Source organism: Anser brachyrhynchus (assembly GCF_964034855.1).
Source record: "Anser brachyrhynchus genome assembly, chromosome: 1".
NCBI lineage: Eukaryota > Metazoa > Chordata > Aves > Anseriformes > Anatidae > Anser > Anser brachyrhynchus.
In genome coordinates this window covers 120,754,723-120,781,128 of record NC_137694.1, presented here as the reverse complement: position 1 = coordinate 120,781,128, position 26,406 = coordinate 120,754,723, and the positions used below count along the sequence as shown (strand labels likewise).

At 35.9% G+C, this 26,406-nt stretch overlaps 1 protein-coding gene across 7 annotated transcripts in view; it reads right to left on the bottom strand.

Moving 5' to 3' along the window:
• Positions 1–26,406, bottom strand: part of CASK (calcium/calmodulin dependent serine protein kinase) — a 220,388-nt gene that overhangs the window by 67,368 nt on the left and 126,614 nt on the right. For 4 of the 7 annotated variants that reach the window (XM_080575458.1, XM_080575460.1, XM_080575461.1 and 1 more), the window contains exons 6-11: positions 26,290–26,392; positions 14,087–14,262; positions 11,781–11,903; positions 9,330–9,413; positions 6,201–6,300; positions 928–945 (exon numbers count right to left, since the gene is read on the bottom strand). In XM_080575458.1, the coding sequence (XP_080431584.1) occupies positions 928–945; positions 6,201–6,300; positions 9,330–9,413; positions 11,781–11,903; positions 14,087–14,262; positions 26,290–26,392 (604 nt within the window). Of the gene's footprint in view, positions 1–927; positions 946–6,200; positions 6,301–9,329; positions 9,414–11,780; positions 11,904–14,086; positions 14,263–20,323; positions 20,482–26,289; positions 26,393–26,406 lie in introns of those variants that run through there. The other 3 variants (XM_080575459.1, XM_080575462.1, XM_080575464.1) reach the window with 2 other exon arrangements.

The following is a 26,406-nucleotide window of genomic DNA, read 5'->3' as shown; positions in this document are numbered from 1 at the left end:
GGGAAATATGAGGAAAAGGAACAACTTCCGCAACCTCTAAGATCAAAAGAATCAAACAAACAAAAATCCATGACTTTTTTCAGAAATGGAGACGTGTCTTGCTGCCCTGACTTAGGACGGAAGAATTATTAGTTTACAGATCTTAAAATGGTACAGGAAGAGAAACACTTTCTATATTTTGTATTTTGAGATGCTGAATTTGTTTGTTTTCAAATGCTTGTGGTTTGTATTACAAGGTCTAGAATTTCATACCTGCTCTTCTGTCTAGCACAGTCTACAGGTTTAGAAGTGCTTGTGCTTTCAGTCTCTTATGAAGTGTGCAGCTAACTTGTGGCAGAAATCTCCACCCTCCACGCCACTAATATTCCTTCATTAAGGGGACACAGACTGTATAGTTATTTAAATCAGCTGTATGCATATACACAATGTATATGCATATATCACGTACCACGTCAACACAGAATAATCAAGAAAGTTCATGCAAGGTTATCGCAAGAAAATATATGATTAATACTACAGTATATGCTTAGTGTTCAGGAGAAAAAAAGTTGTTAGTCCATGAAAACATTAATTTTGGGAATTAAAATGCAAAACAAAACAATTTTATCCCATATTAATTTAATGAAAATGTAATCTTATTTCAGTTGTGTTGCAAATACTGAAAACGAAAAAAAACACCAGGTAATTTTAATACTGCCTCTAACCTTGAACATTCAGAATTCTCTGGAAACCATATTACTTCTGGTTAACTATACTTTGAAAGTTATAGACAGATTTAATCAAAAACATACAGGCTATTTTTTCTTGATTAGGCAGTATTAAAACTGAAAATAGTAAAGTGAAGAGAAAAAAGCTGATTTTTAAACATGCAAAGACACATACAATAGCTGAATGATATGCCTTGAAGGAAAACAAAGGGATACCTACTTTCTGCTGCTAGAAGTCCTAGTAGGAAGGCAGCATTTGGACAAACAACAAACAGTATGAAGATTTCAGAACAAGCGATTTATAAAGCTGCAAGCTAGCATACTACTTTAGCCAAAAATAGTACAAACAAAGCAACTGACAATACCCCCCCCCGTTTTTTTTTTAATATGGTTTCTACGTCTGAAGCAAATGGGACTTGTGGAGTAGGATGGGGGGGAAAACAAGCACTTGGCATTGGGAAAATAGCACATATATGAAGTGTTAGGCACCTAAAATACCAGATTTATTCCAACATTGGTACACAGTTTCAAAATACTCAGAGAAAACATGATTTAAAGTAAGAGTACTGTAACAGGTGAACTGAAAAACTATCATGATATACTGTAAATAAAGTGTAACATCATATTAATTGCTTAATACACTTATATTCACAAATTAGAATTTAACAATTCAATTATATTGATTTTTTTAAAACACGTTTCAGTGATTAAATTATGGAAACTACTTAGAAATAAAACCATTTATTACTGATTTTAATTCATGGTGACTTTCTATATTGATACTTAAAAATCTTTGTACCTAAACACACCATAACAAAGATAAATAGCTGAAAAAACGTAAAGATAATGGGGAGCTGGAAACACTCAGACTTATCTGAAGACTGACAGTCAGTCATACTTGTACAACTAGGGATTAATGACAGTAAATTATAAGGTGAATACAACTTATTGCCTTCTTCCATACACTCATACTTAAAAATGTTACACAAGATCCTTTGCAAATATTTAGAAAATCAGTGGTAATTTTTGCATAACATTATTTCTTTTTCTTCCTTGTGTAGATGAGACTGACAGCTTTTAAGTTATGGGCGTACATTGCTCATGTTTCATGGAATCTAAATTCCACGTAACTACTTGTGGATTAAAAGTAGTTGAATTAAACGAGTGGCCACATGTTTGTTGCATGATCCCACTGTGAAAGCCTATCAGACTGAGCTTTTAAAATTTTATTATTTTCAAATTTGAAAATCAAGAACTCATACTATTCAAATTGTCTTATTTGACAGGACAAAATAGTCCCAAAAGGAAAAAAGCATAACAATTTAAATTTATGTAAAGCACTAATGAGACAAAATATTGAGATGCATTTATAAAAATGCCATATGAAACTTTTACGTTGCAATTTGAAGAAACAAGCTAGAAACACTCTTGTAGATTTAAAATGCCTGCTTCTTAGGCAAGAAAAAAGCACTGCCTCTATGTTCATCACATTACACTTTTACCGCAGAGCTCAGAGAGCACATAAATGTTCAGGAAGTACTGCAACAGTGCTATTTGGTAGCCTAGGCTAAATAAGTACATCTGGTCAGTATATCTAACATATAATATGCTGCTCTACTTTCTATGTGGTTAAACTGAAACAAAGCATTATAAAATGCTTTACAAGAACTTCATAAGTTATTCTGAAACTGTTCGTCACATATCAGCATACAAACTCCACAAACCAAGCTATACAAGCATGCATGATAGAGGAAAGTTCTTTAACTAAAAGGTAAGATCTGCTTTAATCTAAAAATCATCATTCAGTTTTCCAAAGACAATGGATGATCCACTGGCTTAACTCCTACAGCAACTCAGTAAATGTGAAAATATGGCTACAAAAAGGTTTTTGGAAATACAAAGTTGTAAAAGAAATTCTTCATTTTATGGGCTTCACTGACAGTTGGCTTAAAAACCTAAACGTCCTGAATCTACTTAAACTCCAGAGTAAACTAAATGGCCTTCCTGAATTCAACTTCCCAAGCAAAATTTTCACACAATTTCACAGCGTTTCCTTGGTCTGCCACAGAATGGGTGACTGAAGAAGGAAAAATCAGAAAAATGCAAAGTTTTTGTGCTGATGATGCTCATTCTTCATCCAGAGGCATTGTTACCAAAACACTTAAAAATTATACATCTGGTCTCTTCTGTCATGGGACAAATGGTTATCATATGACATAAACAAAGGAAAACCTCTATCTTGATCTAATGTGCAATCAAATGATAGGAGGACCTAGAAGGATGGGAGGGAGCAGGAGGGGGAAGGTCAGCAGAGAGCAAACCGATCATGAATTTCTCTGTTCCCTCATTAATTTCATGGTCCACTTTAAACACTCACTTCTGGGGCAATTTTTTTCATGTGCCATATTCAGCTTTTAGAGCTGCAAATTGATTACTTCTGCTTTATATTTGTTTCAGAATATTAAAAATATCTAAAACATTCATTAGCTTGGGAAACTGGCATTTTACAGTGTCATGAAGACAGGTGGCTTAACAGTCAAATGTTTTAACTTCTAGCAAAAAACATTTGCAAGACACTTGCCATATGAGCTGTTTAGCGCATTTACTGGAGAAGTTGCTGAACACAGAGTATCAGCAGTAAAGTAATATTTTAGTTTAATTATTTTTTATTATTATTTGCAATTATTTAGTTATTAAATATTTACCTAATTTTTCAAAGCATTTTTAAAGCCTTTATTATAGTCTCTCAAAATTCTGCAAGATTGAATTCTGCTAGGTTGCCAACAGAGCGCTAGCAGCATTAAGTCATTCAGAGGACAATCGCTGATGAAAGAGGGAATAGATAACCAAGAACAAATATATAATAATAAATAGCTGCAGGAATCAAGATTTTTTAACAGTCTGTAGCCAAGAAAGGAAAATGTATGCAAAAAAAATCTGGTTGATTTTAAATTAAATTTATCTGTGTCTACTCACATCTAATTTATTTATGAAATTTGCTGATCCTCATTGGAAAGCACTCTAATAAGAATATCCTCTGCAATTATGCATGTCAAAAAGTCATCTGACTTGCTGTCTATAGTGCTTTGGTATCACAGGCTATTGCTGTGGGAATAGTATAGGGAAACGCTCAAAACATCCAGTAATCCCAGGTTCACAACACTGAGGGAGAACACCTCTAGCCTAATCTGGAAAACAAAACTGAAATTTTCTGTTTCTGTGTTTAGAAAGACCTGGAGGACAGTATATACAATTTGCATAAGTTAATAAGCATTTACATTTCTGCATCTTTGTCTCAGTAGGAGCTAAACATTTGCCCATTCATTTGGGCAATGACAAATCATTTAATTTTAATGGTATGCTTCGTGAAATTTTATGGGAGGATTAAGTAGACAGCTACATTTAAAATATTAAATGTTCTTCACTAGAGTTTATGATCTGAAGTAACATCATAAGTTGTTAGGAAGGAAACTTAAATTACCTGAAAACAGTCAAGTTTCCACTGACATTCGAGGGTTTTATGTCTAATTTCTGTAAACTAGTTCAGTTTAGAAACATCACAAGAGCCTGTCTCTGCAAGTCAGAAACATCTGAAAACATAATCGGTGCGATTCTGAAGAGGAAACAACACAGATTTCCATATCTAGCAATTTCAGAAGCTGGAAGTTGCAGTATCTTTTCTTGGAAGGCTCAGTGTTTATCCTCAGATATTAAGTATTTTATCAGCTAGTGTAGTCAGTGAAAAGTACTCACTAAAAATGGTTTCCTGATCACTGTGATCTCCCATCAGTAAGATCGACAATGTTATTTTAGAGAATTATAAAGCTTTTCTAAGAAATCCAAGCTATCGTTTCAGTTATTTCAGAGGTGAACACAGTGTAATAATGGACCTAGCACAGATATTCTGTAGAATTTATGTATGTACTGGATTCATGTGTTCTGTGAGCAGAAAAAATAGACCATGTACCCTTGCTGTACACTGATGTCTGCAATTACATCACTCCATGAGGAAGACACATGTCCTGTTGATGTGAGACTGAAACTGGAAAGAGGAACGGCAGTTTTTAGACTAGGAAAGTTACCACTGCCAATCATGTCAGTGGCCTATTCATTTTATTGAAATGGAGGAAGTAGCTGGAAACAAAAATTAAAGCACTGAAAAGTAACTCTGGGCGAAGTCAAATCAACTTACTTTCTTTAAAACTATATACAGATCCTTACTTACAGGTACATCAATTATGCCAAAGCTGGCTGCCAGAAGTTAAGCCACGAGGCTGTAATTACCCACTTGCAATTAATGATCTGAGATCCCCATTCATTTCAATGGAATTTATGAAAAGTGAGCATCTTTAAGCACTAAGCAGTCTTTGTATTTAAGCACTCAAACTTGAATTCCAAGAAATAAAATTTCAGAATTTCAACAAAAATATCCCTGAATTTGTAAATTAATGACATTGAAATAATTCAAGATGACTTGCTCATATGAAAGAAAAGCAATACTTAGCATTTGCAGCCAGTAAGTAATATTTTCACTTAGAGAATTCATTAGCACACAGTAGTTCAGCACATGTAATTGAGTTTCTGAAATAATCTTCTAGTAAAGAAAGCTTTATAGTTACAAGCATCCTTAGCTCAAATATTCTGCCAGTACTATTTAGTTGTTTAGAAAAATAAAAGAGACTTATATTAGCCTTAGATTTTCTTACAAGTTCATTTAACTTGATCCTAAATCCTTATTTTAGAACAGTTAGGCCAACATATGCTTTTGGATTGCAGATTTTGAAAGTAACGTTATGTGAAAATTAAGATACATAATTATGACAGGGCTGTTTTAATCAAGGGACTACCAAGTGATTTAAATACCCGACTATGGGCTGAGGACAAAAGTACTGCTGGAAGCAGTGTTACACTCGTGCCCAAGGCCCAGCTACATGCCCATAGAACAGTATGTGTTGTCCCTCTTCTCTTGAAGATTCGGGGATCTGGCTCATAATGCCAGAAATACTGCCCAGCCCACTTTAAAGAGGAGACCACTTAACCATACTGTTCTCCAAAACTGTCAAGAGTCTCTGGTATACAATGGTTTCTTTTTGTAAATAACTATTACCAGGGTATGAGAACCTTGCTTCTGCCTAAGAATTCAGGACAAAAATTCAATATGCTTTTACACTCAAGGAACGTAAAGAGATATATGAGGTTATGGTGCTATTGGTAATTAAATACACATAAATAAATACACATAATTAAATTAAATAAAATCAAATAAAAATTCAGATGATTTCTGTAGAATCTTACAGCTCTGTAGAAATATTCTCTTGATTTTCTTCTGTCACTAACACCATTATGACTGGAAAATATGTATGCTTTCACATTTAAAGGTTAACTTACTATGTAAGTTTATGAAATTATGAGAAACTAATAAATACTTGGTACTCTAGTCAGTACAGAATTAAGACAGATAGACTGCAGTAAATATACTTTCTGCTAAAATACCTGAGGAGGTAGGATCTTCAGAGAAGTCTGGCAGCTCTTCAGGGGGGTCACCATAGAAGGAATTGAATTTGTGGCTTGACACTGCTGCTAGTACTGCCCCCTGAATAAAAACACCCACAAAGTCTAAATTACACAAAAAAAGGTTAATGAAACATTTCCAGACACCCTCAGTCACTCAACCTCCCAAGCTTTCTTGTGTGTATACCTTTTTGGTGAAGAGTAAGTAAATTTCATAGTCTTCATCTGTTTTAATATTATCAGTAACCATACCTAACAAAAGAGCTGTTCATAAACTAATGAACAGTAACTACATGCTTTGTGAGGGGATTCATGAGAGCAAGTCTTTAAGGGAAAGCACTTTAAAAACCTCTTTGATAAAAAGTAACTCATAACTCAGCTTCTCAATGTTAAATGATATAGAAAAAAGAATAGTCATCCATTATGGAAGGCCAAATTTAAACCAGTTTCCAATGATACTAAACAACCAAACAAAATGCTTGAAGAATAAAAATATTTTGCTCAGATTATATGTTAATTTGTACAAGTCAAATCAAAATTGTAAATTGAAATAATTACAATTTAATTTACTGAGGCAGGTGCTAAACCATGTCAATATGTACAGGTCTATGCAATGGACAGGGTTTATCTGAAAGTAATATGATACTTAAGACTATAAATACACTGCTTTTTGAAATTTTTAGATCTGGATGTTTACACACTTGCAATGGATACTATTCATGCTTGAAGAACACAAGCAGAACCCCTTGGACTCTGGAAAACAGAAAAGAATTTGGCAAAGGTCCTTAAAAATCCCCACAAGTCCTAGTTTATCTACATAAAACCAAATTCAGGATAGGTTGAGGTATAAAACTTACATCAAGTTAGCAAATAATGGTAGAATTTTCTTCCCCCAAACAGATACTTTCTATAATAAAACCTTCTGAAGTAACAAAATTCTTCCAAGTTTATTTACGGGGTGGCAGACAGGGAAAATCTTTTTAGACATATTTCTGAGCACTGTGATTGGCAGGACATTTCTGTTAAAAACAACAGGTACTTTGCAAGTTTCCATTAAGTGCACCAGGTGACTTCGGCAGAAATTTTAAATATGCCTAACAGTTAGAGAGTAGTCATGAATAAAACAGAAATCTCAATGCCCAGACTTTCAACTCTGTCTGCTTACAAAAAAATTCAGCATGTTTTACAGTTTCAGCTCCAAACATTAGACAGCACATAATGTAACTCTACAGAGCTAATGTCCAATTACATTGGAACTTCAAATTCGCATCAGGTTTTATAAAAATCTTTAATTTTATGTTAACTTCTGAAGCAGAATGTTTGGTAGAAAGAAGATAAAAGGAGCATACAAACTCAGGAAGAAGACAATGGTCCTAGATAAGACAGCTAAAAAAGGAACAAATTATTTTTTTTCCCTACAGTTCAATGTATTCCAGACTCTAATATATTTATTATGTTAAAAACATCAAGCAGAAGTACATAGCTATTGCCCTAATTTGTTAGGGATTAAAAAAAATGCTGTGCAGAGGCTACAATAAAAGGTTAGGGTGATGGAAGGTGGGATGGGACCTCTAGTAGTCTCCCCAAGAAAGCACAGGTTATGTGGTGTGCTGTTACAAATGACAAGAAAAATTCTAAATTTCTGTCAGAAATTTTTAAAAGATTCAGTTGTTAGGATTAGTATTAGTATCTTAATTAACATTCTAGTATATTCTTTGCTTTAGAGAGGAAACATCATTTTTTTCCAACAGGGAAAAAGACTTCATAAAAATTAAAAAAGGTTTTAGATAAAGTAATAATCATGAGGCATAGATATCCACAGTACAATGTAAACTAAAAAACTACCGTATTTATCTTTTCCTCTTACCTGGACTGGATGGATTAGTGAGTATAAAATTTAGTCTTTAAGGCCAAGCAATACATTCTTATTTGACAAATTCTCATGATCTGACCCTGACAGCATCAGTATATTTGACATCCATCTGAGATATCTATACAAACATGTAATAATCTCAGGCTGCCTGAATGAGTGTTACATGGGAAATTACAAAGCTAGAAAATGGTCATCTGCTCTAACATATATTTACTTGTACAAGTAAAGTACAGTTTAACCACTCAGTTTTTAATGGCTTATATATGCAAACTGGATAACACAATTTCAAGAAACATTCTGCAGAACAGTGCTTTGGTAGCACTGGTAGAATAAATGGTAGAAAACAAACTGCATGTATAAATGCTCTCTGGAGACTAAAAATAGTGGCTTCCCTCAGAAGAAATCTGGGAAAGACCTGAAATTGTGTCTACAGTAGGAAAAGAGATCATATTCTAAAAGGTACTAGCTAACATTTTAATGAAAGTATTATCTGGACATACAAACCACCCAAGAGAAAGTGCTATCATAAACTACAGCAACTGTTACATCCTAATCATCAATTGCTTTTGCAGCTACCTTAAACTTTTGCAAAGCAGCAACTAAATATATATATATGGTTCTGTGTTTTATTGCAAATTCTAAAATAGCTCGCAAGTTGTAATGCTGCACGTTTCTGTTAAAGTTTTACCGACCTTTCAGAGTATTTAAAGATGTTTCTGTTAACCTTTCCAAGACAGGACTAATTTACCATTTTGAAAGAAAATCATGCTGTTTTGGGCTAAAATGTTAACATTCTTTCCAATCTGGTTGAGAAATAATCTTGTGTATAGGGGATGAACTGAAGAAGACTTCTTTGCTCTCTTTGAAGAAAAGTAGTTAACATTACTGTGTTTCTTTTACCATAAACTTAACACAATAATAATGGAACCCACTATTCACTCCCCTCCAATAATTCATACGATGGAGAATTACTGAATTAATGTAAGAAGACCTCATACACACCTTGGTTGATACCAGACAATTTGCACTGGAATTTAGTTTGAAAAGAATGAACTAAGAAGGGATGAACATCCCTAATAAGACATCATTGTGATGGACCATTGTAGATCAGTTTCAACTTTGTTATTTTACTGCCGACTTTAGAGTACAGATTTCTCTTAGTGCTTTTAAAATTAATAAAGTATCACTTGAAATTCAAATTATGTAACTATGTTGTTTTAACACTACATTCATTTTACCTTTAGTTTTCGTCTTGCATTGAATTTTCTCAATTGTTCTACTGTTTCTGGAAGATGGATCTTGTATGCATAGCGATCTCTCTCCTTAAAACAAAAAGCAAAACAGAACAAACCAAAGATTAAATACAAGTTCTTAACATTATCTTGACATTAACAAACTAGGAAAGAAATGCAACAGCTACTAAGTATCATAAGAAGAATGAAGATTTGGTGCAACCTAAGGTAAACTTTAAGAAACTGACAGGGACTGAAGTATTTTGAAAGAATCCTTAACTTGGGGCCAGAGATATTTTTGTTTCGTGATTTTGTTTCCCACTTTGTGGTAAGACCCTATCCTTGTTTTTTACTCTTATATTGTAGAAGTTTGTGGCTAATACTGAACTTTGAAGCTGGCAAGCACAAAGCTGGGACACACAAACCCCAGAGAAGCAACACGTACAAGCACTCTCCTAAGGAGTTCCTGATAACTTGGCTTAAATTTGGGATATGGGGTATCTGCACAACAGAGCAGGAAATGCCAACTTGATGGCTGCTGACACCAGGTGCTAGCTTTCATGAAGAATTCTCCACTGTAGATGCAGACCAAAAAGGTGCCAATAAATAGCATGCAATGGGAAGAGAACCTGAAGCAGCTGAGTACTTTCTTCTCTTGCCCCAAATCATCACAGAAGCTACATAAACTTATTAATTTAATGTAAATGTTTATCATATGGACCTCTTGAATCAGAGTGAAATCACTGGCAGAAGTAATTCAATCTCTGTATGGTGCCAGATGCTTCTATCCCATATCGTATGTGATTGCTATCTATAAAATGGTTAGAAGAAAATTCTGAGTCAACAGGGAAGGCAGTTCATCTTAGGCAAAAGTAAGAGACAACTGACTGACAGAATGTCAGCCTAAGCTTGGAAGAAAGACTGTCTTAAACTAAATCTTCTCTCTTCTTGTCTTTCAACAAATAAGGGTAAGACCAGCAAGAGACCACAGATATCAAACGTAATATAAGCAGAATCTGCACATTTACATTACAGAATGAACTTTTTAAAAAAAGCCTAACTAGATTAGTTTCTCAAACAACATAGATGGCATTTTCTTCTGCTTAAATAACCCTCATCAAAACTCTTGCTTTGTCATCTAAATGACACAAGATGAGAAAAAGTCAAATTACAGGCAAAGGTAGGCCTCCTGTGTTTACCACAGACTCAATTACTGGAGTGTAATCATTTGGGATTCCCAAATGTGGTGTCCATTCCTATGCTCTGTGAAATTGATTCATTATGCATGCCCCAGATGAACAGACAGAACTTCAGCTCCCTTTGGGTGGAAAGGTTCAAACGTGCAGTTCCCAGTATTCAGAAAAGTTAATCCTGACAGGTGCACACTCCTGTCCTCTTTTTATAAACTAGAATATTCTGTAGGTAGGAATGCAAGAGTCAGAGCCAGAAAGAAAGCAGTGAAGTGAAAGAATAACTCCATTCACTAGTAGTTAGACCACTTACTTGGAGGGAGAAGAACATACCAGCCTGTACGTGTCTTTTTATTTTTTTTTTTTGTGTGTGTGTGTGGTCAACACTTGTCTTAGGTAAAATGGTCCAGGAGTGGACACCAGAATCCCACCCTTTCCACTTGAGTGCCCTATTTAAGTCAATGATAATATGACTATACCCTGGGCCCACATTACAGAAAACTGAGGATAAAAACAAAAAATAATTAATTAATCGGTTTCAGCCAAAGAAAATACAGTGCTCTTAACCAGCACCTGCTACTTTTCAAATGTGTAACACACCCATCCTTTTCCAACTCCAATGTTCAGAACAACTTATTTGTGGGACTGCTGAAAGCTAGGTGTGTATTCTCCTGCTCCTCTTGTTAACCTGCATTGTCCAGCAACTGCTTTTCCACTGGCTCAAACTGCATTGTAAGTTCTGCCACCACTGAAAAACAATTTGATTACCAGATGCCATGTAATTTTATGTAGTTATAGCAGCCTTCGAACAACTCACCACTACATAGTTATTTCACTCTAGTGAGACATTTTGTGAATCTAAGGTAAGAAAGCAGGCATTTAAGTAATGCAATACACTGAATTGCTATATGCTGCAATAATAGGAAGGAGATCTGGATAGGACTGAGCTAAGAAGAGATCAGAAATTACTCCTCTGGAGTTTGAGAACCACAGAAAGACACAAGAATAACTTCTTAAAGCTTATTTCTACGCAGTCCTACTCCCTATACTCTGATGCTGTCCAAGATGCTTAAGCGAGTTTGCCCTTGCTGCTAAACAAGGGTTCAAGCTTGGAAATAACCAAAAACTCAAGCTCTAGTCTCACAAAACATTTAAAATATATTATCACACATTTTATACAATGTCATGTGTAATTTAAAATTGTAAACAAACAAATCTTTTTCTCCCTTGAAGAGAAAACTGATATGTAAACAACCGGTTTTACTACCTTTAACCAGGGATGATTCAGTGCTTCATATACTGTTATCCTTTCTGCTGGATCCAGCATAAGCATGCGGCGTACCAGATCTTTGGCACTTTCGGAAATATGGCTCCACTGCCTAGGATTCATCTGATTGCAAGCAAGAAAAAAAGAAATAATATTAGTAATAAGAATATAAACCAGAACCTGTTCTTTATGGAAGGTAAATGACAGAGATTTAAGAGTGGCTGGTACTTGTAAACATTGTATCTTAATAAATGTGAAAAGAAGTTTTCAAACTTTTTAGTAACTCACAAAACTGAACATTAGTTGCTTTTGAAATGGCATAAAAATTTGAATACTGTGAATGTTGCATCACATAAAAGCTGACATATCCATGGCATTAAAGAATTACAGTATAATTCTCTACCTATGATACATTTTGTTGAGATAAATGTGACCACTAGAAAAAAAACCACACACACAAAAAAGTAATTAGGATTTGTCTGACAGTTAACTATGCATATGATAAACACAGAAATTAAACCTACTCCTGAAATCAATATAACGAATGGGAAGATAATCTATCTCTACCAACCCACAAGTTAAAGCCACTGATGCTGAGTAAAAAGGGAGACACTTAATGCCTGTTGCAAACTACTCTGGTCCTATCCCACAGACATCATGGACAATGGCTCTTCCCAATAAATTCCTTTCAACTTAACAACATTTAAGCATCTTCAGCCATGCAGACAGGAAGGCATACTGAGATGTGATCAACAATACGAGCAATTGCGGATTTCTGTGCACTTAGAGCAGAACTGTATATTTATGAAACAAGAAAGATGACTTAGAACATGTTTTCATATTGTGCATATACAGATTTGTGTTCAACTGTTGTTGGGTGGGCACCCAATAAAACCATACTAAAACAGGAAAATTCTTACCATTGTAAAGGATTACAATGGTATTACGCTTTTTCTAGTACTTTCTCTGATTTATGAAGAAATTAAGTTTTATTTGGATAGTACATTGCTAGTTTTATTAAAAGGAATTTCAAAATTATAACTTGTCTTTTTACAACATTTCAATCTGTTCATTTAAAAAAGTCAATTTTACTTAAAACCAGTCTGGGACAAAAAAAATATTGCTTTAAGTTGGAGCACTCTGGAACATTATCTGGCTATGAAATCCACATTTATAGTTGTCATTTGTCTTCTCCATCTCTACTAAAATGAAGGTAATTGCAAATGTGTAGCAAGACTGTTTTGAAATCCTTATACTGTTTTCACTGAATAGGCACATAACAGGAAACGGGAACAGAAAAGGAACTGAGAAGACACAATGTGCTGGCCACGACTTTTTTTTTTAAACAAAGAAAAATTAACTTGTAAGCATCCAAAGGGTTTTAGCTGTTTGATAGATTACATAAAGAAATCTTCCATAGAGTAAAACTGGAATGTCTACCTGTCTATGAAATCAAAAAACTAGTGTCATGAAGAGATATTTCTGTATCTAGGTATACAACATTTAAAGAAATGTGCTCTTGACCAAGTGCAATGCCACAGCTGTCACTTACATTTTAGTTCACATAAAAAACAAAACAAAACAAAACAAACAAACAAAATCCTTCATAAAACCTATTACAGACTATCAGGCAGACATGCTGCCTGACTTTCCACCCATTCTCTGCTAATACACAGATCATGTATGACTTTTAATGGAAAGAGAGCACAACTGCGTGTTCTTAGACAAAACAGTAAAAACAGCGAAGTTGAAGTTTTACATTTTTCTCCATAATGGCTCTAGGATGACTACACTGTGAAATATGCTTATTTTGCATGCACACCAATTTGCTTTCAGTTGCAAGTGGCTCCTTTTGAATAATTAGTTGCAATTTATTGTACTAAAAAAGAAAAATGCCTAACCACACGTCTACAGTAACAGGCATTTTGTTTTAAATCAAGCCAATATGATGATCAGTCTTTATGATTTTTTTTTTAATTTGGTTAAAAAATATAAATGATCCCTAAAGTGAAGGTAACATACAGTACGTTATACTTCACGGCTAAGCTCAAGGTACAATTAGGAGCTATCTGTTGGCACTCATTATTTCATCTGTGTAAATATTTCTGTATTTTTATTCCTAGCATTGATACAGAACACAGTACAAACAAGACATACTGGAGAGAAACCTCTCTCTCCCTGTGTAACATAGGCAGCTTTCTATTAGCTTCAAATTTAAGTCAGGCTAAATACAAAAATCAAATTCCAGGAATTTTACAAGTGGAGTTCATCTCACTGGAAAAGGACTCAGGCATACTGTCATTTACCTTGTATTTTCCTTTAATAATGCCTTCAAATAATCTTTCCTTGGTTCCATAAAAAGGCAAACAACCGCTTAGCAGGATAAAAAGGATCACACCACAACCCCAAACATCTACAGGCTTCCCATATGGTTCCCTTTTCACCACTTCTGGGGCCATAAAATGAGGTGTTCCTACACGTCCTAAATGGAAATAGAAACAAAACAGAGTCAAAGTGATGTGTGTCAAACATGTAAATAAAGAATACCACTGCATTAAACTAAAACAGTTTTACAAAGTTTTCTTTATAGATCAAACTTTTATTCCTTTTTTTTTCCTTAAATATTTATTAAACATATCCAGTGAGACAAATCACTAGGTTCTCTTTTGCTTGATTTATACTCCTACAAATTGAATAATATTCTAGCCTAACCCCACAAAATGTGAAACATTTACATAAAAGCACTAAGATTCCCCAGTGGAACATGGCATATAGATGTAAAAATATCAATTTGGACAACCTTGGAAACAGGGATTACTTATCTAGAGAGCACATACAAAGATATAGAAGAATTCTAACCTACACCACTTGCTTGAAAAAGCTGCTATGCAAGGGCATAATCTACTATGCAAGGGCATAATCTGCTCTGTTGATCTGCCCAAACCTTAGCCAGTCTGCTGAAACTGCCAGCAAGACTGCAAAATGCTAGCAAATGTGTTATTCACTTATTTGCTGCAAACAGCATCTTCCTGCAGATAAAAAGATAATGCTGATGTGTCCCACCTAATGCTTTCAGCGATCATCACACAGTAATGGTACTCTACTGGTTTTACGTTGGAGAGAATGTACACCCACAGAAATGAAACATATTTAGTATCAACTAAGCTTCTGGGTGGATAAACTGATTAGAACGACTTCATTCAATTGCTATGTAACACATTAAGCCAAATAAAAGCAACAACCGTTTTATCTCTCTATATAAATGTTTCCCATTCTAAAGATGCTTGTTTTCACTGAAAAGCATTTGCAAAGGTACAAGAGTTACATTTTGAATGATCAGGGCATCACTGATGGTTAATGAACAATGAAGTCTTTGGATAACAGTTGTTTCACCGAGCACCAACAGAAAATAAAAAATCACAACTAGCAAATTGTTACTGCTTGTATCACTTTCATAAGTTAATTCTTGCTTACAGATAGGATATGGTACTTCAGAGTTTCCATTCAAGGCCAGCAGCACCACTGTGCTGGCTAGGAGAGTTTACAACGTGTTAGCACATTATTTATTCTACTGAGTTTTGTCTTGTAAACAGATTCCTTCTTGACTAGCCTGTCCTGCATGCCATCTGAATGTGATTTAGTTAAGTCACAGCACTGGTAACAAACACCTGGGAGGTTATTTGGCACTAGCTTACTCAGTAACGATCATTCTTCATGTATACCACCTAATGCAGCAATATGATCTAACCATGCTCTTTAAACTAGTCCCCATTCTTTTTTGCATCTATGAGGATTAAGAAGTTGACAGAAAGATGGTAGCTTTTCCAGAGTACTGTTCTTAAGGAGAAACAACACCACTGGCAAACTTCATCTGGTTTTGTGTTAAACCCTTTCAATTTCAGTTTATGAGGTATTCACTCTATTAAATAAATCTTAGGAACATGCATGTGACAAAGGCATTTTAACTTGCCACTAAGCTAGGCTGGCAAACTGAGAAGTCTATGCAGTGTAGGCTGACATGATAGTGAGGGAATAGTTCCCATGCAGGGGGAGTAAAATATTGAGATGCTGCAGTCCAGCTTATCCCTCACATCGCTGGGGAAAGAGGAGGGATATTTACTGTGGAGAAAGACATAGGGACTTGGGGAAAGCTAAATAATTCTTTTTTGTTGTTTATACACAATTTATAGGCCTATGCCCCATCTTTCAGAAGGCAATTCTCTAAGCTCAGAAGTATGAGGGGAAGAATTATCTCCCTTGATAACCCAAAGTCTCTCTCTTTTGGATACCTGGGGACAGGGAGGGGAATGAAAAGGCAAGGTACACATATCCAGTATGCATAAGAAATTGCTGTGAACTTTTTTTTTTCCATGTGCCTGTAAGTATCTTATCTATAATGCTTTCCCAAGATTTTTCCCTAAGATGCCATCATTGGTGACAGCAGAAGTGTCAGTATTTCCACCTTTGTATCAAGCACTGCATATACATAAAAAGCAACAGCTGCCTGTTCAAAGTATATGCATATTGCTAAACCTGCTCATGTGACATTAGTGGTATGCATACCACAGTGTGAAAATTTTTGATACAGAAGACATCATGCAAGACCGCAAGGCAGCCTGGCTTACCCAAGTCTTGTTTATTTCAGTGGTAAACTTCCTGGCATCTGGGTGCAGACATACCCATTTGCAATTTTGGAGCAGGTGTAACCTTTCTTACACATTGAAAAAAAAAACAAAGACCACACCCCAAAACATTAGTGGTAACAAAGCTCTTGTTCAAATCTTTTTTATCCATATGAATGGAAAAACATATTCTGAAGATTCTGCCTTGCTATAGGGCTTTCTAATTGCTGTTGTGAATCCAGGAAGTCAAGAGAAAAGTGGTTATTCAAAAGAAAACAGCAAGACAAGATATCACAAGGACAAACAGAGCTATTTGAAAGAAGTGTTAAGCTTCAGGGAGAAACTGTTGTCTGGATCAAGTAGCTAATGAAACTACAAAGCCTAAATATCAAGTGATATCTAAGTTGATTTAATGTATATTTCCAGTAATTATATGCCACACTCTCAGATTGGGACCTTGTGTTATTAGGAAATAAGTGTTGCAGAGGTGAACATATTTAAAAAATGACTATGTATTGTCAGAGAAGTGGACCTATTTTTTTCTTCCAACATATTTGTGTCTCCTGGGCATTTGTACTACGGGCCTACAGACAGAAGGCCTACCGAGAGTACATCTTGTTCTGAGGAAAACGTGTCCTTGGCAAACGGTTACTGGTCCTCCTACATTTTCTCCTGTGTTGTAAAATAGCATATTTAACAGCAACACATGCTATGTGAGCAACATAACAGCATTACTGGGTGCAGGTGCTGAGGTTCTGTCAGCGGGGGCTGCAGGGGTGGCCTCTGGGAGAAGCAGCAGGAGCTGGCCCACCGGGACATGGCCTGTAGCAGCCGGTTCCAAGATGCACTCACTGCTGGCTGAAGCTGAGGCAGTCAGCCAAGCTGGTGGTGCCTCTGGGAAAGCATATTTAAGGGCAAAATGCAGCGCAGCAGTGAGAGGAGTGGGGAAAAGTGTGTGAGAAACAGCCCTGAAGACACTAAGGTCAGAGAGGCAGGAGGTGCTCCAGATACTAGAGCAGAGGTTCCTCCCCTGCAGCTCTTGGAGGAGACCACAGTGGAGCAGACACCCACCCTGCGGCCTGTGGAGGACCAGGCTTATCCTGAAGGACTGCAGCTAGAGCTGGGGAAAAGTGTGTGGAGGAAGGAGCAGCAAAGGGGAACCACTGTGGACTGACCCCAGTCCCCACTGCTGCTCAGGGTGGGGTGTCAGGAGCCTGGGAAGGAGAAGGAGGGAGGTGATTTAATTTTTGTCTTTTCTGTTACCCCTACCTATTTGAATTGGCAATAAATTAAACTGATTTTCTCCCAGTCAGGTAGGTTTTGCCTGTGATGCTAACTGGTAAGCAGTCTGCTCCGCTCTATTTTCTGCCCTTATCCTGATGGGAAGGGAGAGTATGAGTGTATGTACGAGTGACCAGTGGGAGTCTGGCCCGTAGCCAAGGGCAACCATGTGGCTGTGCCGGTGTTGATGTACAGAATACCGATGAAATGGGGCAAAATAAGACAAATCTTTTAACAAGAATCGAAGATACAGCTTGCTCCTTTCAATCTTTTAATTTTTGGTTTTCATATATTGAGCATCACCTTACCTGAATTAATCACAGGCTGTACGAAATAAGTAATCTACAGTGTCAAGAGTGTATGAAAAGTAATTTTTTGTTTCCTTTTTCTCTTAAGCAAATAACATTTCAAATTAAAATTACTTTGCAGAAATCAATAAGCAAGAAAAATCCTTCACTATTCATATTTACTTGAAAGTATATGCAGAACAGTATAATTGAATGAAATGGAGCATTAATCAGCTTCCCTAAAGTCTGAAAGCAGTGTCTTGATATTAGACAACAATTTTTAGATTTTCTTTCCCCTCTCTACCTCTCTTCCAGACTACAGCACGAGGAAATACAAAAATACTTACCTAACTACTGAATATGAACAAGGTGCAAACATAGTTTGCAACAGTACACTTACCAAAATTGCAGACAAAACACAACATACATTTTTATGCTGCACCCATCCACTGTTCCTTAACAACCTTCACCATATTACAATATTTTTCCATATATTTTTTGCTATCAGAACTAGAAAAACACAACAGCTTCTTGAGATTTATTTCTTACTTTCTGTGGGATATTGGACAAATTATAACGTTGTTATCTCAAGCTTCCTATTTTGCTTTATCTGGTGGCCATTCAGTATATGTCACCAGCACGTGAGGCTGCACGTTATTTAGAACACATGAGCTCTTAAAGACAAACTCTGAAAGAAGTTAAAGTTAAGAGACCATCCCAAATCTTCTTTCTCCTGTCTTGGAAGTTAAAGAACTTGGATCACAGGTAGAAAAACTGGATCTTTGTTGCCCTGGTTCAAAACCAGAATACCATACAAACTCACATTAATGAAGTGCTTGATGTTAAGCAGAAGGACTAGACTAGTAAGGTAATAGGTAAAATTTTACACAGCTGTGTAAGAACCCAACAGACTGCTGCTTTAACTATTTTTAAAATTATGTTACTTAACAGCATGCTAAAAAATCAGTACTACTAAATGTTAATACTCACTTTTACATTTAAGATGAGAACTATATAAACGCAAATGAAGTGAGACAGAAGGCCAGGCTAACCTAATAAAATACAGTCATATACTACTGCTAGATTATAAGTAGTGAAAATAATCACAAAATGATTTGGTTTTGCAGCCTTTCTAGTGCAGATTACAAGATCCTGATAATTTGGTCATGTGGGCAGACCACAGTTATGTCTCCATGAAAGAGCAAGCCCAGAACGAGCAGAAACTTGACGGGTTGAGACCTGAAATGTCCAGTCAAGCAGGAGAAAAATGCATACATATGTGTATATATATATATACAAAGATGTTTCAAACTCTATTAAAAAAGCTAATTTCTGGGGCAGCTGTCATCTTCATGACAACTAGCTACTACACTGGGTTCAGCAAAAGAGGAAATGATGACTTTGAGGTTATTCTAGAAACTTATCTGAGCAAGGAGTACTGCACTTAGCTCAGCAAAATGAATGGAGTATGAACTCACATAGAAATGATTTTTCCTGTGTTGCAACTACAAGAACTGTAAGGTGACTGTCAGTAACAGGATAAACAAAATCTACAGACAACAAAGGTTGCTAAAATCATGGATACTCAATGCTCTTTAGGCCAGCTATCACTTTTGCTGATAATTACAAAGCAGAAAATTTGTACTCTACACATATCCAGTGTAAGATTTTAATATTGTTCAAAACAGTTCAATAGTCTTAAAATATTTCAGAAACTTTTGCATTTTCTTTGGTGTTTTTGCAACACCTTTGCATTTTTTTGGAGGTGGAGTGAGACAGAACAGTAAGCAAAGGCATTTTCCCTTTAAAAGGTATCTTCTGCCTGCCACAGGTCTTTTTTTCTTCTAGATATAAGAGCACTCATAAGACTCACTGCCCTTGCAAAATAATATCACTATATTTGCATAAATATTGCATGCATGCACACACACGATTTTCAGTTGTATGTGAGAAGAAACCTTTCGGAAGACTGGAAATCGATTTGCTCCCTGTGTGCTTCTAAGCTCTCCTTAACAATTCTAGAGTAGCACTAACTGAAAATCATTATATGAAGATGCATCTGTGGCATCTGTTCAATGTGATACTTGCCCCTATCCAATTCTTTGCAAATGCATGTAGCAAAGTGTATGCTGTCTCAGGAAGTGCTTAATGCCTGAATGGTCACAGACATCAGACATCTTAGTTCTACAGAAAAGCTTCCTATCTGTCAGTTTTGAGGCATATTAGTAGTGTGGAAACTTATAAAATTGCTAATTTTGCTGATCTTTTTTTTCTGTGGATAAACAGAGCTTCAGTCTTCAGATGTTGTCAATCTGATACCATTTACAAGCACTAAAGATAAATTTTGACTTACCTTTGATAATTTAGTTTCTATGACTCTTTCCATATTATTCCAGACAATAGGGCTATGCTTTCCACAAGAAGAAGAGTATATAGAGAGACCCAATCAGATTTTGTCATCCCTAAGGCAGGGGATTGATGACCAAGATATCAGAAGGAGAGTCTTTCAACAGCAGTAGTATCTGAACGATGTATTAGGAAACAACTGGAACAAATAATTTTTAGGAAAAAAATGTGAGGTACTAATAAACATCACCATCTGACCTCTCACAATAGTGTAATATGAAATATGTTCTTAAATTAAGGAGTTTCTAAAAGAGTGGGATGTCCAGAATAATGTGGAAGGAATTGAAGAATCACACACATCAGATAAATCATACTTTATTACTTTTAATTCCTTCCCACATTACTCCAGACAATAGAGATGTTTAAAGCAGATGTATGGAGAAGATGAGTGGATTAAAAAAAACCAGGCAATTCAGCCACAGCACAGAAGATTGTCCGAAGAAAATCTATTTTAAAAGATGTATCAGTAGACAACCGGACACCTGAATATTAGTGTTGAGAAATGAATACACAAAGATTACATGACAGCCAGAAAAATTATAATAATTGATTCACTGGCCTTTTCAGCCATAATACTATGATGCAGGAAGTAAACCTGAGTTGACTTTTAAACACATTATCCTCCTGTAAGTCCTCTCAAATCAACCCAGATGTGAAGTGGAATTTCTGAGACAGTAAACCACAGCTGTATCCTTTAAATAAAACATAATCTATTAAAGACAAAGATTTGAAGCGTCTCAATTGTTTTTGTTTTCAAAAAATAAAATAAAATCAAAAATAGTGAAATGGTGCTGTTGTTTTGCAGAGAAATGAAACACTTCCACTTAAGTGAAAGAAGAATACTAGTGCAGGAGCTCAGTTTACAAACATTTACCTGTCCTTGGAAAACAAAAGAAAGATTTGCTGTATAATTCAGACACTGATGATGAGTAGGAAAAAAAAAGGCTAGATAGCATAAAAAAAATCCAAAAATACAATTTTAAACTGGTGTTTAGAAAACCACCAAGAAGATTATTTTACACGAATGGGAACAAAACAAAAATAAAGAACTTAAAAGAGATTTTCTCCCAAATTTCATGGTCTTATTTGCAGGAAAATTTACGGTAATGCCTTCCTTTGCCATTTTTGTAGTAGCTTTCGTAGAAGGCCAGCTGACAAAGAATCAAGAACACTTGGTATTTGTGTGCTTTAAGATTTGCGTGCTTAAGAACATACTGGATGTTTTCCATCTATGTGGTTTTGTTAGGATCCTTGAAGATACTACATGATTCTGAAGGAACTTAGGGGAGCTAACTAATAGTACATAAAAATCAATACTGGACTGGATAGTGACATTTTGCTGCTAATAGTAAAAAGTAAAAATAGGTCAACTGTCCATCAATAAACAAGACTTAACAGCTAGTGCAGAACCTCATACCATTTAGGTCTAAGCAGTTACATTATTTTCTGCTAGGTGAAACTGGGAGAAAATAAATAAAGTGCAGGAAATAGCACTTGTGGATTCAATGACTTTTGTTTCACAGGATGGCTGAGGCTGGCAGGGAGCCCTGGGGGCCACCTGCTCCAAGCCCTGCCCGAGCAGGGCCACCCAGAGCAGGCTGCCCAGGGCCGTGCCCAGGCGGCTTTTGGAGATCCCCAAGGAGGAGACCCCACAGCTCTCGGGGCAGCCTGTGCCAGGGCTCCTCACCCGCACAGCACAGAAGGGCTGCCTGGTGCTCAGAGGGAGCCTCCTGGACTCCAGTTTCTGCCTGCTGCCTAGAACTGAGCACCACTGAAGCTTTTTCTGACTCTTATCCCACCTACTAGCTAAAAATCCTGAGAATAAGCATAAACACTATTTACTATCTGCTAAACCTGGTAACATGTTTATTGAAGCTGTGACAGGGGAGGGTCAGGCTGGGTGTCAGGAAAAGGTTCTTCACTGAGAAGGTGTTGGGGCACTGGGACAGGTTCCCCACGGCAGTGATCAAGGCACTGAGCCTGTCAGAGTTCAAGCAACATTTGGACAATGTTCTCAGACGCAGGATTTGATTTTTGGGTGGTCCTGTGCAGAGCCAGGAATTAGACTCGGTGATCATTGTGGGTCCCTTCTAACTCTGGATATTCTGCGATTCTATTATTATTTCAGAAAATATTATGACAACTCATACCATGTTCTGAAAGCAAAATTGTCTATGCAAGAAGACAGAGATCATAACACAAGAGTGCTCTACTAACTCACTGACCTCTCAGGTTCCACTACTCCAACTGCATCATCACCATGCAAACAGGGACTGCTTCCTGTCCACAGCCTGTCTCACAGAAGAGTTTCACTTACAAATTAGGATGATCTGAAACTACTGTGTATACCAGCAGAATTCCATCTTAAAATACCTACTTGAATGCTTCAAACGAATACACATTACCATTATTTTCTAATTCTGATCATAAGAACTTCAAGAAAAAGAGGCCTTCAGAGACTGATAGTTCATGAAAACAATTTCCTGTAACTCAGAAGATGACATAATTCTTATTCATTGTACTGTAGCTTATAGGCAAACATAGTGGAATAAAGTATTTCCTTCCATTTTCACTTTTGGTCATACGGAAAATGAGTTACAGCTATGTTCATGTTTTGGGTACTTGCTTAACAGTAAGTAGGGTTGTTAGCTATTCATCTATCATGTTCCTAAAGTCTATTCTAAGCATCTTCACTAGTGACATATTGTATGATGTCATACCTTGACATCATGAGATACATTTACACTTCTGTTAAATAACTCTATCTGCTTGAAAGAACACTGTAGTTATACTTCTTTTAAACAATGAAACTTGATTTTCCCCTTATGTCAAAAGATTGGGACCCGTTTATTTTCAATATCTGGAACTAGCTGTATTACAAAAATCCCCAAATGTTTTTTTTTTTTTTTTCCAAAATTCATGTACACTGAAAGAAAGTGTGTTTTGTTAAGTTCAAAAAATAATGCCACAGTGACAAATAAAGCAAAGCTGTTGCTAGATGGTAGGCTTAGCAGAAACTGAGGGAGCAAATTCCATCCTATTTGTGTTCTCCTGGGCAACACACAATCTGGGCTTGTCAGGCACAAGTGTATCAACATAAAAAAGTAAGCAAAATGGCACAAATGCATGAAAGAAAAAAGTTTAAAACATTGGTAACCGCTGAATGTTTTAGATATAGCAGCTCCTGTTTTAGAAGAAAAATACTACCACAGAATAGAGTGACCATCACAGATACTAAAGAGCTTTTGCTAATGGCTGGGTTTTGTATGCAAGAATAAGGGAAGAGTCCTATCAGCTGAACGTCACTACAGTTACATTACTTTTTACATGGACATGCTTTTTCTAAAGAAAAGCTATATTTTTTTCTGGCTTAAAAGATAAAGCAACATACAAGCATACTCCAAGCAACATAAAATAAGGAAAGATAAAAGCTCTTCTGTTCTTGAACACTAGGATCATCTACACAGGAATTTACATTAGTAATGAATATATTCTGCTAGGATATTTTAGTAATGCATATTACTTAGATCCAGAAAGATTAGTAAGTATTGTACTTCCTGTACATATAAGACAGTGTATTTCCAGTATTGTAAAAGTTTTAAGGTGTACTTAAAATCAAAATAGGTTAGGAGCACAGTGGATTTTAGGGTCAGTAAGAGAAGCTTAATGCCATAACAACTTTTATTTAACTAAGAATTTATTTTCTGACGCATTATGGCTGAAAATAACCATTAAATAAGGGAAATGCCATGCTAGAGGTGAAATAATTGACTATGTTAAGCAGAATCAATTTTTTTAGAAACTAAAAATGTGAAAAAGAATGTGAACATAAGCATGTTGGTTATTTTAATACACATAATCTTATCGGTAAGGACAATTTCTATTTCATTCAGGAGAAAATTGATAAATGAGAACTAATTTTTTATTATTATTACTACAAAACAGAATTTATATGTAGGGCGTAATAATAACTTGAACAGTTATGTAGACAGTTTCTTACAAGAAATTTATAGGCCAGTACAGACAGTATCGTTAACCTTTACATATGGAATGTTACTGTAAAGTTGAAGAAATAAAATCTTGCAAGTGCTGTGTAGGGGAGTGTCTAGTAATATGCCTTCAGGAAGGACTCTGGAAGGGAAAAGAACTGCCAGATGTAGTTTGAGGTACAAGGACTGGAATGGAAGATCAGAAGAAAGAGATAAGGAGTCTGTGAAGGAGAAAACTTGAAACAAGTAGTAGAATTGAGACATTATATGGTATATAAATAAAGTGGAAATACTATAGGTATCCCTGAAAGTGTGAAGAATTTGAAGCTGAAGGTAACAAGTGCTGATGCAAAGACTACAAATTGAAAATGACGGTTGAGAAAGAGGAAAGAACGATATAAAGGCAGAATGATATGGCAGAGACTGAGACACATCAGGCAAAAGATAACTAACATACAGAGAAATGTTATACTGATGAGGCTTAAGAAAAAAAGAAAGAAGCTTCTGTAAGTACTGCAAACAGAACTAAAAAGAACTGAAAACATTTACATAGGAAAGGAAGGACCAGGCCAGCACTGACAACTGCAAGGAGGTTGAGCACATAAATGATGAATGGGACTGCAGAACAGTGAACGGTAACAGGAAAGGAAGGGCATGATAAATTTTGGGGAAAATGCAGGATTTTTTTTCCAAGCTGAACTTTAGGTTTCTTGTGAGACAGCTAGTAGTCTGAAAGTAAATACAATGTATCTGATTAGCTCCAGAAGAGTAGCTGAAACAGAAAAAATGGATAAAGTTGTTCAGAGAGAACACAAAGAAGAAAAATAAGAGAATCATAAACAAAACTGTAAGAACTATCATTAAAAAAATGCAGTGGCTGAGATATCAGTTGAGAAACATGGGAAAAGCAAAGAAAGAAATGAGCTTCTTATTTAGGAAAAAACTTAGCTTAACTGAATGGGTATTTTCTTAGAAAAGACATCTAGGCCTGTAGGTAACAAAAAATATCCACAGTATTATTAATTACTGGAAGAGAATGGAAGTGTTGGTATGCTTAAAGTGGATTTGCTTTTCATTTTAAAGGTCACATAAAAGCCAAATTGACACAGATCTTTAAAGCAATTAGATAAGGAAATGTGAGTTTTTGAAGGTACTGAGACGTATTGAGAGGAAGTTACTCCCTTTTGAAGGAAAAAAAAGCAAAATTAATAAAAGCTTTTGTTGTGGTCTCCTACTCTGGCAATGAAAATACCAGAAAACTGATTGGGTCTTCATCTGTGCAGGCTGATTAAAGCATAACCCTATTGTCTGGACCAATATGGAAGGCAGCTAGAGGAAATAAAATTCACAAAAAACAAAACACACTTAGTCAAAAAATATACATAATCAAGATATTGATGTCTTATGCAATAATTACAATGAAATATTAAAACAGGAAAGAATCACACATGGAAGCTAGTAAAATTTTGCTATTAAACAGTGTAGTGTTCTGGCAGAAACTGCTCAAGAAACATATGGGAGCATTAAGGATGCTGTACTAAACCCTTAGTCAATTGCTTTGACATACATTTTAATCTTGACAGCATTTATATTTTGTGTGCTTTGTCAAGCATGGACTAACTATGTCAAGGATTGTACTAAAATGGAAAAATCTTTGCATTTTTCATTTTTATTTTGGTCAAAACAGTGTAAACTATTGTTGAGTAACATTTAGAGGGATTTACTACTCAGTATATGTACACACAACAACGTAGTACGTTCTATTAGCAGTTCAGATCAGCTGCATGCATATATTATATTAGCAAAGTCTTTAGTGAAAGATTATTTTTGAGCCCTACTTTTGCAGGGCAGGCTGCGTAGGAAGCACAGAACTCTGCAGCAGAACATGCATAATATTATATAACTTTGAAGGACAGTTTCTTACCTCCAGCAACTAGCCCAGACTCTCCTAATTGAATTGCTACCCCGAAGCCACCAAGCTTTACTGGGGCTGAATTTTCTTTTGAGGCAAGCAGTACACAGTGTGGCTGAAAACAACAAC